The 14,384-nt window shown below is 50.9% G+C and overlaps 6 protein-coding genes across 10 annotated transcripts; 3 read left to right on the forward strand and 3 right to left on the reverse strand.

Moving 5' to 3' along the window:
- Positions 1-59: 59 nt before the first annotated feature.
- Positions 60-2,169, reverse strand: LOC9643112 (probable transcriptional regulatory protein At2g25830). 4 transcript variants are annotated; one of them, XM_024677479.1, is made up of 7 exons: positions 1,458-2,169; positions 1,319-1,386; positions 1,182-1,245; positions 946-1,136; positions 593-864; positions 407-527; positions 60-350 (listed from the first exon to the last, which is right to left on the reverse strand). In XM_024677479.1, the coding sequence occupies exons 1-7, from the start codon at positions 1,486-1,488 to the stop codon at positions 255-257; spliced, it is 843 nt and encodes a 280-aa protein (XP_024533247.1). In that variant the 5' UTR covers positions 1,489-2,169; the 3' UTR covers positions 60-254. The 4 variants fall into 4 exon arrangements, with proteins under 4 accessions (XP_024533247.1, XP_024533237.1, XP_024533230.1 ...); XM_024677469.1 differs by having other exon boundaries at positions 946-1,102; positions 1,184-1,245; positions 1,319-2,169; XM_024677462.1 differs by having other exon boundaries at positions 1,319-2,169.
- Positions 2,170-2,740: 571 nt separating this feature from the next.
- On the forward strand, positions 2,741-6,575 carry LOC9643113 (probable xyloglucan glycosyltransferase 5). The gene is made up of 4 exons (XM_024672694.1): positions 2,741-4,150; positions 4,367-4,675; positions 4,735-5,139; positions 5,207-6,575. Exons 1-4 carry the CDS (start codon positions 3,389-3,391, stop codon positions 5,867-5,869), a joined length of 2,139 nt encoding a protein of 712 aa, XP_024528462.1. The 5' UTR covers positions 2,741-3,388; the 3' UTR covers positions 5,870-6,575.
- Positions 6,576-6,819: 244 nt separating this feature from the next.
- LOC9633026 (MLP-like protein 423) lies at positions 6,820-7,616 on the reverse strand. Its single transcript, XM_024683287.1, has 2 exons — positions 7,436-7,616; positions 6,820-7,148 (listed from the first exon to the last, which is right to left on the reverse strand). The coding sequence occupies exons 1-2, from the start codon at positions 7,614-7,616 to the stop codon at positions 6,820-6,822; spliced, it is 510 nt and encodes a 169-aa protein (XP_024539055.1).
- Positions 7,617-8,049: 433 nt separating this feature from the next.
- Positions 8,050-9,217, forward strand: LOC9643114 (DNA damage-repair/toleration protein DRT102). Its single transcript, XM_002960612.2, has one exon. The coding sequence runs from the start codon at positions 8,050-8,052 to the stop codon at positions 8,962-8,964; it is 915 nt and encodes a 304-aa protein (XP_002960658.1). The 3' UTR covers positions 8,965-9,217.
- A 1,115-nt stretch (positions 9,218-10,332) lies between these two features.
- Positions 10,333-11,226, forward strand: LOC9633027 (carboxypeptidase 1). Its single transcript, XM_024683446.1, has one exon. The coding sequence runs from the start codon at positions 10,333-10,335 to the stop codon at positions 11,224-11,226; it is 894 nt and encodes a 297-aa protein (XP_024539214.1).
- Positions 11,227-13,568: 2,342 nt separating this feature from the next.
- On the reverse strand, positions 13,569-14,336 carry LOC9643115 (major pollen allergen Car b 1 isoforms 1A and 1B). 2 transcript variants are annotated; one of them, XM_002961262.2, is made up of 3 exons: positions 14,249-14,336; positions 13,997-14,182; positions 13,569-13,935 (listed from the first exon to the last, which is right to left on the reverse strand). In XM_002961262.2, exons 2-3 carry the CDS (start codon positions 14,172-14,174, stop codon positions 13,661-13,663), a joined length of 453 nt encoding a protein of 150 aa, XP_002961308.1. In that variant the 5' UTR covers positions 14,175-14,182; positions 14,249-14,336; the 3' UTR covers positions 13,569-13,660. The 2 variants fall into 2 exon arrangements, with proteins under 2 accessions (XP_002961308.1, XP_024531610.1); XM_024675842.1 differs by having other exon boundaries at positions 13,997-14,179; positions 14,249-14,317.
- Between the last annotated feature and the right edge of the window lie 48 nt (positions 14,337-14,384).

The following is a 14,384-nucleotide window of genomic DNA, read 5'->3' on the forward strand; positions in this document are numbered from 1 at the left end:
CACTAGTCACAGGCTGCCAAGCACATGCAGGGCTTCAAGAAAAATACTCCAACAACTGGTAATGGACACTGTGGAGTTATAAATTGCGGAGTCGTTTAGCATCTTACAAAATCATAATTCTACGCGACGGTTTTCATCCTAAGAAACGATTATGATTTTTAAGGCTGTGCATCAGGTATGTTTTTCAATTCTTGTTTCGAACCTTTGCTGCTTTGTTTCCTCTGTCCACTTACAGAAACTGGACCGGTTATACTTCAAGCCTTTTGACTTGAATAAACAGCATCCACATCATCCAGCTCCAGTAGCTTTTCCATAAGGCCTTTGTTCAACTCCATCGCTTCATCATCAACCTAGGAGCATCATCCCAGCCAGAACAAAATCAGGCACTAGCGTTTCGATATGTTACCTCTACTTGCGCGTTTGACACGAGCTCTAGACCCGAGTCGACGCCAACTGGGAATCCGGCCTCTACAAGCTTGGATTTTACAGGTATGTAGTCTTCCGCCTTTGTTATCACTTTGAAGACCCTGTTGGAAAAAGTGTAGAGAAGCTTTGCTTTTATGACACTAAAGCAAAAAAGCTTTTGGTGTACCTGTCTTCCAGGGAGGCTTCCTCGTCTTCCGGAGGCTCAATGACATCCTCGGCACCAGCGTCGGTGGCTGCTACAAAGAGCTCGTCGGCACTCACGTCTGCGGCAGCTTTAACGTAAAGTACACCAGCTCGCTTGAAGTCGAAGAGAACCGAGCCGGAGCCAGCCATCTTGGCTCGACACTTTTTCACCACTTCTCGAATCTGACAGGACGAGCGATTAGGATTGTCCGTAAGAACTTCGACCACGATACCAACGCCACCATAGCCAAACACCTGCAAGCACAGCTTCACGTAAGAAAGCTCAAAAGCAAAGGTTCTATCTTTTTAGCTAACACGCGCTTTGCGTGTTTTTACCTCGTACAGGATCTCACTGAAGGATTGGTTCTCGGTGTCCTTCGCTTTCTTCATGTTTCGCTCGATGATTTCTTTCGAGACATTCAGCTCTCTCGCCCGTTGAAGCACCGCTGCCAGTTGCAAGTTTGACGCTGTGTTGGCACCACCCTCCCGAACACTGCTCAAGAAAAAAACGAAAGTGGGCAACAACACTAGAAATCTCTGCTGCTATCGAGAGCACGAAGAAGGCAAGTTACACGCTTTGGCGACTTCCTTGGAGATCCTGTTGTTGATCTTGTCCCGCCGCAAGCTCTGTGCAGCCTGCACCAAAACAACCAAAGGTCAGGCCAGCTTTTTCTTCTCCTCGCCAAAAACTAATCTTTTACTTTGGTACCTTCCTGGTTGCGATTTTCAGTGCGCGCCTGCTCATCTCACGGCACGAACTTTGCCGCATTGCGATGCCTGGAAAGATCCACGACGCAAGAAGAAAAGTTCCGCTAAGCATGACAAAGGAGAGAACTCTAAGAACCCACCTCTTCTCACCCGAGCAGCAGCAGCCCTCATCGTCTCGAGCCCTAAACAATGCGAATGTTTCCAGAGTTTTGGCCTCTAAAAGGTAGGACAAAAATCTCGTCTCGTTTGGCATTTTCCAGTTCACCCATCGATGGCTTTCAGGTGTGCATTCACCAATTCCTGACAGCGATCCGCTGGCGAGCTTGTCCCTTTTACAAGAAAAAATCCGCAACAGCAACACAAGCGTGTTCCATTCGCAACAAACGAGTGAGTTCTCGTGTTTTTCTTTTCTTCTTCTTCTTTTGCTTGCAAGCAAGACCAGATCAAAGTTTTCGTTCTTTATTTTCTTCTCGCTAGATCGCTGCTTGTTCTTGCTTGCTTTTGTGCGTACACGAGATTTTGATCGCAGCGGCAGGAGTTCGTGATTTCTGGACGACCCTTGTCTGTCATCATAGATCCCCGCACGAACACACACACACACGTCAATCATTTGACAAAACGAAAACAGAAAATCGCGAGGCTTTGATCATGGTATGATCATGGGAAGCAAACATCATGATCCCAGAACTTTTGACCACTCGGACGAAGTGGAAAACAAAAACAAAGACAGGAAGACAATGGCCAAACACCCACACACACGCGAAAAGTTTTGAGTCATTTGTGTCGTGCGGACTACGTCGGTAGCATCGTGCATGCATTTCGGATCATCATCGATCCAAAAAAAATAGTGGAAGAAATTTCTACCAAACGCTCAAAATCAAACCATCCACACCCACAAACACAAACGAACAAAACAAGGAGAAAGTACTTCATTCGTTTGCAAACAAACGCGTGCTGCCACTGACCATTTCCGGGACGGAATGGCGAGGGGATGGACGGAGCTTATGATGCCAGGCATTTTGCGGCCAGATGGACGGCCCTTATGACGCCGGGCATTCCGCGGCGGAAGAGCCAGCGGATGGACGGCCTCCCAGCCGTTAGTTGCGGCGGGCCAGAAAGCCCGACACGGGACTACAATTACGGGACGTGGGCCACATGGCCAACACTCAGGGAGAAATTCGGCCACCTGACGTTGGTTGTAATGTAACTGTCGAATACAGGATACGAATACCACACGACTTGACCCCGCCTTTCAGACGCATATTCCGGCCATCCCCTCTTACGACCGTTCACCTACCATGGTGACGGAGCGGTGGCGCTGCGCGGTGAAATATTCTACACGCCGCGGCGGAATGTACCCCCGCCGCGGTGGAATATGCCAGTGGCTTGGAGAGCCAGCCAGTGCGAGCAAATATCGTTGGCTCTGGAGCAGAATGGCAGGGCGTGGCGAGGCCCCCTCCTCTTCTTCTTCTACTCTCGCACGGCATTGACGCGCATCGATCGATCGATCGGGAATATATGTGCGGCAGCGCTCGGCGGCGGCGGCCGGGCGGCGGTGGTGGTGGCTCGGATGGCAATTCCTGGCCGGATCCAGCGGCGGCGCTAGGCAACAAGGGGACGAGCGGTCGGGAGCTATCGTAGCAATGGCGGTAAGCAGCACAGCGGTCTATTCGTCGTCGTCCTCCTCCTCCTCCTCCTCGCATTGAGATCTTGTAGTGTACCACGGCAGCAGCATCGATCCAGGGTCACTTTCTCCCTCCAATGCCGAAATATTTCCAGGGTTCTAGGGTCTGGACGGGGTCGCAGATCCCGCATTCTCGGCCAATTCACAGCGCGCGGTGAGACGCCGCGCAATGCACGTCGGGATTGGGAGGAATTTGGAAGATCCGTGCCAGGTCGCGGCTATCGTCAACATTTTGACGAAGAACACGCGCAGAGAAGGTGCTATCTCTATCGCTTCAGCTTCCTCGAGGGAGCTTGCTAGAGCTAGAGTAGAAACAGGGCGGTAGAAGGAGATGGGGTCGATCGGTCGATAGGCAGTGGCAGTGGCAGTGGGAAATCTCGAGCCAGGATGCCGCCGAGCTTCGATTTGTCGGAGCTCTTTGGAAGCAGGGGCGGGGCAGTAGGGGGAGGAGGGGGAACGCCAGTGGTTGTCAAGATGGAAGATCCAAACAACTGGTCCATGGTGGAGATCGAAGGACCCAACGCGGCCCTTCACGGCGACAAGGATAGAGGGAAGAACGCCAAGCAGCTCACTTGGGTCCTCCTCCTCAAGGCGCACCGAGCAGTGGGGTGCGTCGCGTGGATGGCGCAGGGGATCTGGGCATTGCTCGCGGCCATCAAGACGCGATTGGTTCTTAGCTCTCGCTCGGGGGACTCGGACTCTTCTTCTTCGTCGGGGAAGCCACAGCACAAGGGCAAGCTCCACCAGTTTATCCGAGGATTCCTGGCCTTCGCGGTGGTGATGCTCGTCGTGGAGATGTGTGCCCACATTTTGGGCTGGCACTTGCGCTTCAACCGACCACATTTCCATCTTCCCAGCCCCAAAGATCTCAGCCTCCATAGCCTGCTACAAACCATCTACCTGGCTTGGGTGTACGTGAGAGCTACTTTCATCGCTCCTCCCCTCCAGGCGCTGGCCGACGGCTGCATCGTTTTGTTCCTCATCCAGAGCGCGGATAGAGTGCTGCTGTGCCTGGGCTGCATCTGGATCAAGTACAAGAGGATTAGACCGGAAGCAAGCGTGGAGTTACTCGACTCTGGCGATCCCGAGCTCCCGTACAATGGCTATCCCATGGTGCTGTGCCAGATCCCGATGTGCAACGAAAGAGAGGTATGTGCACTTCTTGCTTTCCAGTTCCAGTTCCAGCAATGCTTTGATTGATATAGATTGGTTTCATGAGTTCTTCTCTTTTTTCTTGTAAGCAAACCCTGTCATCTTTTCTCTTCCTGCTCGATTGGTTGTTTGTTTTTAAAACGTTGAGCTGGCTTGCTTGAGCACTTTTCATTTTTTTCTGAGTTGCCTTTTCTGTTCTCACTCGCTAAACAGGTGTATGAGCAATCCATTTCAGCAGTGAGCCAACTCGACTGGCCCAGGGACAGGATCCTAGTTCAGGTTTTGGACGACTCGAGCGACGAGGAGATTCAGATGCTCATCAAAGCTGAGGTCCTCAAGTGGCATCAGAAAGGGATACGAATTGTGTACAGGCACCGACCAATCCGAACGGGCTACAAAGCTGGCAACTTGAAGTCGGCAATGACCTGCGACTACGTCAATGACTATGAGTTTGTGGCGATCTTCGACGCGGATTTTCAACCAAGGCCTGATTTCCTGAAGCGGACAATCCCTCACCTCAAGGTGCTCCAGCTCAGCTTGAACTGGTTTGTCGTTTTGATATGCTGGTCTGTGTTCTGCAGCAAGATCCAAAACTAGCGTTGGTACAAGCACGATGGGCGTTCGTGAACAAGGATGACAACCTGCTCACGAGGCTCCAGAACGTAAATCTCTCGTTTCACTTCGAAGTCGAACAGCAGGTGAACGGAGTGTTTCTCAACTTCTTTGGATTCAACGGGACCGCTGGAGTCTGGAGGAAGACGGCCTTGGAGGATTCAGGTGGCTGGTTGGAAAGGACGACTGTGGAGGACATGGACATTGCTGTGCGAGCTCACCTGCGAGGCTGGAAGTTTATTTTTCTCAACGACGTCAACGTATTGTGCGAGCTTCCAGAATCGTACGAGGCCTACAGGAAGCAGCAGCATCGTTGGCATTCGGGTCCAATGCAGCTCTTTCGATTGTGCTTGCCAGATGTTGTCACAGCGAAGGCAAGTATTTCGTTTTCCTTTTTTGTACGTTGTTGCTGACTTTGAAAGGCTTTGTTGATTTTTCCAGATACCATTGTGGAGGAAAGCCAATCTCGTCTTTCTCTTTTTCCTGCTTAGAAAGCTCATTCTGCCATTCTACTCGTTCACCTTGTTCTGCATTATCCTTCCCATGACCATGTTCGTTCCAGAGTCACACTTGCCAGTCTGGGTGATTTGCTACGTCCCAGCTCTCATGTCCTTCCTCAACGTTCTCCCGTCCCCTCGCTCCTTCCCTTTCATCGTTCCCTACCTTCTGTTCGAAAACACCATGTCCGTCACCAAGTTCAACGCTATGATATCGGGACTCTTTCAGCTCAGCAGCGCCTACGAGTGGGTGGTAACCAAGAAGAAAGGCCGAGCGTCGGAAGCGGACTTGTCATTAGTCACTCCAAAAGAAGAACTGGCGGAAGCTCAACAGTTGCTCCGCGGCTCCTCGGATTCACAGGTGGAAACTCTGGCAAAGTTGCAAGAACAGGAACAGGTTGCAAAGTCCAAGGCTCTGGCTCCATCGCCACAGAAGAAACCCAAGGCCCGGTTCTACAGGAAGGAGCTGAGCCTGGCTTTCCTGCTGCTCACGGCGGCGGCGAGGAGTTTGCTCTCGGCTCAAGGCGTGCACTTCTACTTCTTGCTCTTCCAAGGGATCTCCTTCCTCGTCATCGGGCTCGATCTCATCGGCGAGCAAAAGGATTGATGGCCAGGTTCCCGGGTTGGCGCGCAAAGAGCTAGAGTTGTGACCGTTCTACGCAGCGAGCGACAAAAACAAGCACGACGTGGGAGGACTTAAAAACTATTGCTGCTGGTAACAAGGTTCTCTTTTCGTTCTTTCGTTCTTTCTTCTTTCATTTTCGTCTCTCCTTCGTTTTCCTCCATTTTCTTCTCTCTCTCTCTCTCTCTCTCTCTCTCTCTCCTTTTCCAGTCGATTCATCGATCTCAAGAGTGGCTGACTGTTTGGTGGTGGCAGCCAATTCAGATTATTTTTACAGACTGGATTCTTCATTCGGGGCTAGAAACAAAACAGGGATATGGATAAAATCGATTGATTGCTACTGTCACTCGATCAGCTTGCGCGAGAGTTTCGAGTTTCTATATAGACAACGAACGAGAGCGAAGAAAACTCCACAGCAATCGCTGCTCCCTCGGTATTTAATTTTCAGGCCAGAGAATTCTTTCGGGCATCAACACCAAGAAAAAAAAAAGAAAAAAGATCAACGAAGGAATATCACACCCATGACAAGACAACACAAGAGTATGTGAATAAGCAAGCGAATGTGGTTAAAAGGGAAAATTTTTCTTCTTTCCTCTTCGTCCTCCTCTATCCTTTTTAGCCCGGTTTCTAGATGTATATCGATTCATGGCGAGAGTTAATAAAGAAAGTTCCAAGATTGGAGAAACAAAAATTTGTAAACGTCGCTAAGATCAAAGCAAAAAAAATATCAGAAACGATAACAAAGAAAAAGTTTCTTTGAAACAAACATTATAATTGCCAACCACTTATGCCACCAACGAAATCCACCGGAAACCCAAGCTAATTCCGTCCGTTGCGCATGTCATTAAATCGTATGACATGGTACCACTCGAAAACCGTACATTAAGTTCTTCCGCGGTTCTCGCAAGGATTTGTCTTCCGTACCAATGTTCTTACTAGCTAGAAGAGAGCAAATACTGCTCGAGGGCTTTAAAGGCATCTAGCGCCGATTGTTGCGAGCGACTCGCAGCATTGTCAGTGGAGTCACGATCATCCCTGCTGCTGCTACTGCTGCTGGTGCCAGTGGGGCGTAATTCGTAGTCCAGGCTCCAGCTCGCGACAGTGGTGGATGATCGATCGGCTGGACCCGGCCGAAACCTCACCGTGGCGACGTAATGCCTGTACTTGCTCGCCAAACTTCCACCGACAAGCGTGTAAGTCGATGTCATGGAATTGTTATCCTCTGCCAGGATCTTTTGCAGCGAGAAAGATCCAGCCGGGAAATCTGTAAGAAAGACAGAGCGAGACTTTTAATATTTTTATCATCTTACTCGTTTCTACTCGTTTCAAGTTCGTGCGAGGGAGACCGTAGATTCATTCAAGCGTGGAATTCCCAAGAACTTGGGAGGAGTGAAAAGGTTCTTGGAAAGTTACGTGAGATCCGGCAATGCAGGGCAAGATCACGAATGCAAGCACAGGTAAATCATCGAAAGCACAATCTATCCATCGCTGGGATCGGATCAAGCTTAACACATGGATCATCATTCTAGGGAGGAGCAAACTTAAACTTGCCTGGACCGTAAGTGACTCGTCGCAAACTTCCAGCCCCTCTTCGTCCACCATCGTACTCGTAACTTTGGATGACATTGGGCATCATTCTTGGAAGCCAGGAGCTGGAATCTTTGAATGCTTCCCAAGCCCGGTCGCAATTGACGTTGAGGATAATCTCCACCTTCACATTTGCCACCACCATGATTGATGATGGATCGATCGATCGATCAAAGGAAACCAAAGAGGAGAGGAGATCTATATGAACAGGAGAACAACGAGACGTGATTGATGGGAGGAGATGTTTCTTTGGTTACAATGCTAGGAAAAGACCACAGAAGAGAAATGCATATTTATATGTCGCAGCACAAGCGTGTCGGAGTTTGCGTGTCGTTTTGCATTGATCCAAAAAGATTTTCTCCCCAGAATGTACAAAATCACTCCACTAGGCAAATGCAGCGTGAGGAGGACATATCAATTGGCCAAATTACGCAAAAGCCCACGAGTTGAGCCAATTTCAACTCAAAGTCAATGGAAGTCAATGAAAGTCCAACACAGTCTTTGAAGACTTTTATTGACTGTTATTGACTGTTATTGCATTTTTCTTAAAGGCAAAATAGTAATCTGACCTAAAGGAAATGGGCGGGGAGGAAGCGGCGATCGTGGCTGGCGCCGACCCCTTTGGGGCAGCGCTCAAGGATCACGTGGTGGAGTATCTGCGCGGCAAGGGCATCGCGGTGGAAGATCGCGGCGTGGGCGACAAGTACTACCAGGTGGGCGAAGAAATTGGGCAGCGAGTGGCCGAGAACAAGGCGGCGGCGCTCAAGGGCTTGATCGTGTGTGGCACCGGCATCGGCGTGAGCGTCTTCGCCAACAAGTCCCGCGGGATCTACGCCACGCCCTGCTCGTCCGTGGCTGACGCCCAGAACGCCCGATCGATCAACAACTCGAACGTAATCACGCTAGGCGCCGTCGCCACTCCCCCGGCGGAGGCCGAGAAGATCGTCGACGCGTGGCTGGCGACGCCATTCAAGTCCCCCTGCCCCGCCAACCAGGGGAATCCATGGCCGGAGGAGATCCACGCCTTCCTGGACAAGTCCCTGCCCGAGATGGAAGCAATCGGCGGCGCCGCCAGTGCGAAGATTCCTAATTCCAGCGGCGCCGCCGGTTCCGATTGCGCCATCTGCGAGCTCGCCAGCGCCAGGAGCTTCGATCCGGTGGACATCATGCCCGGGGGCTCGTGGAAGATCCTGCGCCAGGAGCCGACGAGCGCGGTGGTGCGATTCAAGGCCGGGAGCCTGGAGCCGGCGCACCACCACACTTTTGGGCACGACGTGATCGTCCTCGAGGGGCGTAAGCGCGTGTGGAACGTGACCAAGGGCGAGGTATTCGATCTGGGGACTGGGGATTTCCTCTACACGCCCGCGGGGGACGTCCACCGCGTCCAGTACGTGACAGACACCGAGTTCTTCATCCGCTGGGACGGTCTGTGGGACATCCTCCTGGATGAGGACCTCGCCGCCGCTAGCGCCGCCGTGAAGAAGGACAACTGATCGCACTGAAGATCCAGCATTGTGTTGCGCGATATCACTTGGGTGAGAGTGTGAGAAGTTCGATTGGATTTGCTAGAGAAGAAGTTGTTAGCGCCGCCGTGAAGAAGGACAACTGATCGCACTGAAGATCCAGCATTGTGTTGCGCAATATCACTTGGGCGAGAGTGAGAAGCTCGATTGGATTTGCTAGAGAAGAAGTTGTATATCTACTGTGTTCGATTTTATTTTGGTCAAACAAGTCAACTCTCAAATACTCGGTGTGATTGCATCATTCTTGCAACCTTTTAGAAAGTGAGGATGTCACATTGGACTAGGTAGTGGCAAAGGCTTGATTCCCCCGGTTCTGTGTTGAGACACAAGAGTGCAGGCGTGCGAGGATCGAATGTGGTTGTGTTGAGATGGCATATGACACCCACGGATTTGTTTATCACCAAAGCAACGGTTTGAGGGATGAAGTGGCATGCATAGACAGCCCATGGGTGTGGAACCAGATGACACACGGTTCGAACTTCTGGAAGGTGCTCAATGCTATGGATGGAGATGTTACTAGCCTTCTCACCAAAACGATTTATGTGGAGAACTTGTGTGACGCGACGAGAGTGGAGGAAATCCAAAAGGAGTTCAGGCGAGTGGAAGCAATGGCAAGTGGAACAGTATGTGGCATACATGTTTTGCATCTTTGTCTTCGTGGAGGGTGAAAGGGAGAGAGAGTCAAGGGTAGGGAGCGCACTGCCTTCTGGAAGAAATTGGCGGGGATGAGCGCTAAGAGCTGGGACCAAGAGATGCTTTCCAATATGGAGCTGTGCAGTTGTAAAGAACGAGCCGTTTTCAACCTTCCATTCGTTGGTTGTGTTCAAGTAGATCTGCAGGATGTAAAACCTTTGAAACGCAGAGCTTATAGCAAAGACCTTACCTTATACTCGAACCCGAGTGGCTCAATTGCCGTTGGCATTCTTGCAAACGAGCTCATGTTGTGAGCCTTGGTGGGGAGTATCAAGCTTGGATTTACCAGACTCCATCCGTAAGAACGAGCGACGATGATACACAAAATGAACAACCACAAGAATGCCGAATTCATCTAGAAAAAAAACATCAGAAAACAGATCCTGAAGTAAAAAGAAAGAAACGATCGTTACCTGATTGGCCAATGTGCTCCACCGTTTGCTTCGTTTCCGTTCTACTCTATAAGCTCTAGCGGGCTGTTCCTTAAAATACCTGGTGATGGTCAACATTCCGTGCAAACATGTAGATTTTCATTTCGTGTAGGGCCATTTGTGCTTGCACGGAATGTGCATACATTCTTTGTGTGCTAACCTAAGAATATCTCAACGCAATTCTTAAATAGTTTAGAGTACGAAAAGTTCATTGATGGAGCAGCTCAGGCAGCAGCTCGGGGAGATCGAAGCCATTGGAAGCGTCATGGCGCTGCTACAATGGGATCAACAGGTAACACTCCCAGCAGGAGCGCATCAGGCTCGCCAGCGCCAGGTCGAAACGCTGGCCTCGCTCCTCTACAAGATGCAAAGCTCCGAGGAGCTTGGCAGGTGCCTGGAACGCGCCCGGGAGATCGATCCCTCCACTCTCTCCGGCATGGAACGTGCCACGATCCGCGAGGCGTACCGGGAATACAGCCGAGTGATCAAGACGCGGGAGAGCTTGTACAGGAGGATCTCGGGCCTGGAAGTCACGGCGCAGGCTACTTGGGAGCAAGCACGCCGCGAGAACCGGTTCGATCTCATGGCCCCGGTTATCAGCGAGTGGATCTCGATCCGCAAGGAGGAGGCGGCGGTGGTGTCGCCGGGTATGGATCCATATGACTACGTGCTGGACGAACACGAACGTGGGTCCTCGGTGCAAAAGATGGATCGCATGTTTGAGCGGATCAAGCAGCCCCTCATCGAGCTCCTGGCCAAGATCAAACAGCCCGATAATGACACGCCAGGCGTGGCATTTCCAATGGAGCCGCAGAGAGAGCTTGCGAGGAAGATCATCCAGGACATGGGCTTCAATGGTCGGCTGGATGATTCCGTCCATCCAATGACAGTTCCAGTCTCGCCACCCTCGGACGTCCGGATCACGTCCAAGTTCATCGAGAACAATCCCAGGTCTGTGGATGATTTCTTCAAAGTTCTTCGAACATCTAATATCGTCTTTGAATCAGCGCAGGTTTGGCATCTTGGCGGCGATCCACGAGACCGGACATGCGCTATACGAGCAAGGGCGAGTCGAGGAGCCGGGCTTGATCGCGTTGCGACCGCTTAGCACGGGAATGCACGAGAGCCAGTCGCTCTTCTGGGAGCGTATGGTGGGCTTGAGCCGCGAGTTCTGGGATCACTACTGGCCGGGGTCTGGCCTTGCGAAGCACGGCGTAAAAACGGGCGATGGCTTCTACCGCTACCTGACCAGGGTGATGCCCTCGCCTGTGAGAGTGGAGGCCGACGAGATCACGTACCCCTTGCACATTCTCATCCGCTACGAGATCGAGAAGGGATTGTTTGATGGGAGCTTGAGCGTAACTGAGATTCCCAGCGTTTGGAACGCCAAGATGGAGGAGTACCTCGGTGTGACTGTTTCAAACGATGCTCAAGGTTGCTTACAGGCAAGTCTAGTCGATCGAATCGCTTCTATCTGGAGCTTGGAATCACGATACTTGGATTTGCAGGACATCCACTGGAGCTTGGGGATCTTTGGATACTTCCCAACCTATGTTCTTGGAGCGATCTATGCCTGTCAGCTGTTCGATGCGGCGGATAGAGATCTCGGTGGCCTTGTCCGCCAAAACATTGCGCAGGGAATGTTTGCGCCACTGCGCGAGTGGCTGCGTGACAAAGTTCACAGCATTGGGCGCTTGTATGAGACTCCCGAGGAGCTCCTCCAAGTCGTGACTGGTAAAGGCATGGATCCCGATGGATTTGTCCGCCATCTCACTCTAAAGTATAGTGAGATCAATCTCACTACAAGAGATTAACAGCGAGGCTCAAAAAGTCAAAACAGTCAATGTATCGACTGTATTGACATTACTTGACTACTCATTGACTTGAATCAACTGGATTTCCTGGAGAAGATCGTCTATGAGCTGGAGATCCGCGATCGCATGTTTGGCTGGAGAAGATCGCGGATTTTTTATGCTATGCCGGAGTGGGATGTGGTGTGCTGGAACTCGATTCTGGATGCCTACGTTAGAGCTGGCCGGCTTGGATCTGCGAAATAGATATTTTTTCAGATGCCCGAGAGGAATCTTGTGTCTTGGACTGCTATGGTTGCAGCAAATGCCAGAAATGAAGATTTGCTTTTGCTGGGAAGAATGCCATTCTGGAGTTTGATGGTCCTCTTTTAGGCAATATGTGACGGTTTGTATAGATGAATGCAAATGATTTTTTGATTCAATGCCCAGAAAAGATCTGGTCTCGTGGAACGCAATGCTTAATGCCCAACACGGGCATTTGTAAGACTGTCTTGAAAGCTTTGATCAGATTCCAGCGAGGAATCTTATATCCTGGAAAACTCTTCTGTTCACAGCGGCCCTTGAGATGGAGAGAAAATTCTTCCGTGATATGCCAGAGAGGGCTTTGGTTTCGTGGAATTCGCTGCTATCGCCGTGTTCTCAGGATGACGATCTGGAATCCAGATCGTATTCGATGTAATGCAGGCGAGAAACTCGGTTTCTTGGAATTCACTGCTTATACTCGCAGATGAAGCAAAGAACCTCATCGATGAACGGGATTGTGTGTCCTGGAATCTAGTGCTCTCAGTGTTTTCCCTGGCTGGAATTGAGTCCATCCAGCTACTCTTGGACGCATGGAAGAAAAGAATCTCGCCTCGCTAGCCACGATGATCCATGGGAATGTGATCCAAGCCGAGAATCTCTATGCTCGAATTCCACAGGTAAATCTCGTCCTTGTGACTGCAACGCGTTTGTTTGCTTATGTCCCAAGCGCTATAGATGGAAAAAGCGTTTAATACATGGCTACAAGGCGACAACCTTTATGCGGTATCTGCAAATGGTGAATACTATGCGGGATAAAGGTGTTGAGCTCTATTGGCCTCTTGGACAGAAGCACAAGAAGATCTTTGCAGCATATCAGGCTAAAGGGCATTGTTTGTATTCAGTAGTTGGGTAGTGGTCTCTCCAATCCCTTGGGAGGGATGGCTTTGGTATTTGAGGTGAAGGTTGGTATACACCACACACAAATGTCTAGCTTTTACATATTTGGCAGCAATTACACTGAAGTGGCCACAATATCACAAGCTCTCAGATGCAACTCCTTCAAATTCTCTCCTCAAAACTACAAACTAGAATGTTTGTAACAGATCTGATGCCCCACGGGGTCCCATGATCTTCTATGCCACCTATTTGCAGGAGTGATGTGGCGCTGGCTGGACCAATCGCCGTGCAGGGACATGTGAGCTGGACGTCTTTGCTGGAGCACCTCCATGACGCGGAATGCCATGCTGTCTGGCATGCCACATCAGAGCCAGGTGGCGTGGCGCACAACTGGCCCGTGGATGCAGCGCTTGAGCTTGAGTAGCTCGTTTGCTACGCCCACACCCGCAACCTCGCGGAATTCCTAGTGGAGTGATCACTGCTCTCCTTCGCGTGGATCTCTCAGGGGAAAGAAGAGTTTCTTTCATAACACTCGATTGATCGACCGTGGATCAAACAAAACCCCAGACAGACATCTAGATCTGTGCGAATCTAGTTCGTGGACTGGAGGTAGGCCTCGACCGCCTTGAAGGATTTGACAAAGGCCTCGACGATCCCGTCAATGTTGGGGTTCTCGATCAAAGGCTCGTAAGTGAGCACCCACACCATAACGCTCCCCTGGCCATTGGGCTTGACGGTGATGGTGGCGGAGTGAGATTTGAGCTGCGAGCCGAGGTATCCTCCCTCGATCAGAGAGGCGCCAATGGTCATGCTCGATTCATCCAAAATCGTTACCTTCTCCTTGATGTAGGGGAATCCAACGATCTCTGCCAAGCGAAGATGATGGAAACGATCAAGCTTGAGAGAAGAGGCGTGTGATGATCTTACCAGCGTTGAAGTTCACAGTTCTAATGCTTCCAATCGCACCGTCGCTGCCCTCGACCTCCACGCTGGTCACCACGGGCTTGACGGCCTTGGCGAGCAATTGAGCGTCCATAATCGCTGCCCACAACTTTGGAGCAGGGATCGCGAGGGGCAGCTCCTTGGTGACTGTGGAAGGGGCCATGTTGACTACTGCACAAGAGGGATTCAAAACCATTCAATTGGATCGAAGCAACCAAATCGAAAGCTCTGGCTTACCTTGACGAAGGGAAGTGTTTGCTCAGCTTGCTCTAGGCTTCAGCTCCAAGATGGAGCTATTATTGCGGCAAGGAAATTTCTCGGTTAGTGGATTTGGTTGTTGGAGGTCTCGTCAAAGCCGTGTGTTCCAGCTAAA

Source organism: Selaginella moellendorffii, unplaced genomic scaffold (genome assembly GCF_000143415.4).
Source record: "Selaginella moellendorffii unplaced genomic scaffold, v1.0 SELMOscaffold_0, whole genome shotgun sequence".
Lineage (NCBI taxonomy): Eukaryota > Viridiplantae > Streptophyta > Lycopodiopsida > Selaginellales > Selaginellaceae > Selaginella > Selaginella moellendorffii.

What these genes read in the sequence shown, in the direction of transcription:
- LOC9643112 (XM_024677462.1), bottom strand. Translation starts at nt 1,927, where the DNA reads ATGATTGACGTGTGTGTGTGTGTTCGTGCGGGGATCTATGATGACAGA. An exon ending in CAAGGAAGTCGCCAAAGCGT is followed by an intron (nt 1,137 to 1,181) that starts GTAACTTGCCTT and finishes AGAGATTTCTAG; the next exon opens with TGTTGTTGCCCACTTTCGTT. An exon ending in TGTCAAACGCGCAAGTAGAG is followed by an intron (nt 351 to 406) that starts GTAACATATCGA and finishes TGATGCTCCTAG; the next exon opens with GTTGATGATGAAGCGATGGA.
- LOC9643113 (XM_024672694.1), top strand. Translation starts at nt 3,389, where the DNA reads ATGCCGCCGAGCTTCGATTTGTCGGAGCTCTTTGGAAGCAGGGGCGGG. An exon ending in CGATGTGCAACGAAAGAGAG is followed by an intron (nt 4,151 to 4,366) that starts GTATGTGCACTT and finishes CTCGCTAAACAG; the next exon opens with GTGTATGAGCAATCCATTTC. An exon ending in CAGATGTTGTCACAGCGAAG is followed by an intron (nt 5,140 to 5,206) that starts GCAAGTATTTCG and finishes TGATTTTTCCAG; the next exon opens with ATACCATTGTGGAGGAAAGC.
- LOC9633026 (XM_024683287.1), bottom strand. Translation starts at nt 7,616, where the DNA reads ATGGTGGTGGCAAATGTGAAGGTGGAGATTATCCTCAACGTCAATTGC. An exon ending in ACGAGTCACTTACGGTCCAG is followed by an intron (nt 7,149 to 7,435) that starts GCAAGTTTAAGT and finishes TCTTTCTTACAG; the next exon opens with ATTTCCCGGCTGGATCTTTC.
- LOC9643114 (XM_002960612.2), top strand. Translation starts at nt 8,050, where the DNA reads ATGGGCGGGGAGGAAGCGGCGATCGTGGCTGGCGCCGACCCCTTTGGG.
- LOC9633027 (XM_024683446.1), top strand. Translation starts at nt 10,333, where the DNA reads ATGGAGCAGCTCAGGCAGCAGCTCGGGGAGATCGAAGCCATTGGAAGC.
- LOC9643115 (XM_002961262.2), bottom strand. Translation starts at nt 14,174, where the DNA reads ATGGCCCCTTCCACAGTCACCAAGGAGCTGCCCCTCGCGATCCCTGCT. An exon ending in AACTGTGAACTTCAACGCTG is followed by an intron (nt 13,936 to 13,996) that starts GTAAGATCATCA and finishes TTCGCTTGGCAG; the next exon opens with AGATCGTTGGATTCCCCTAC.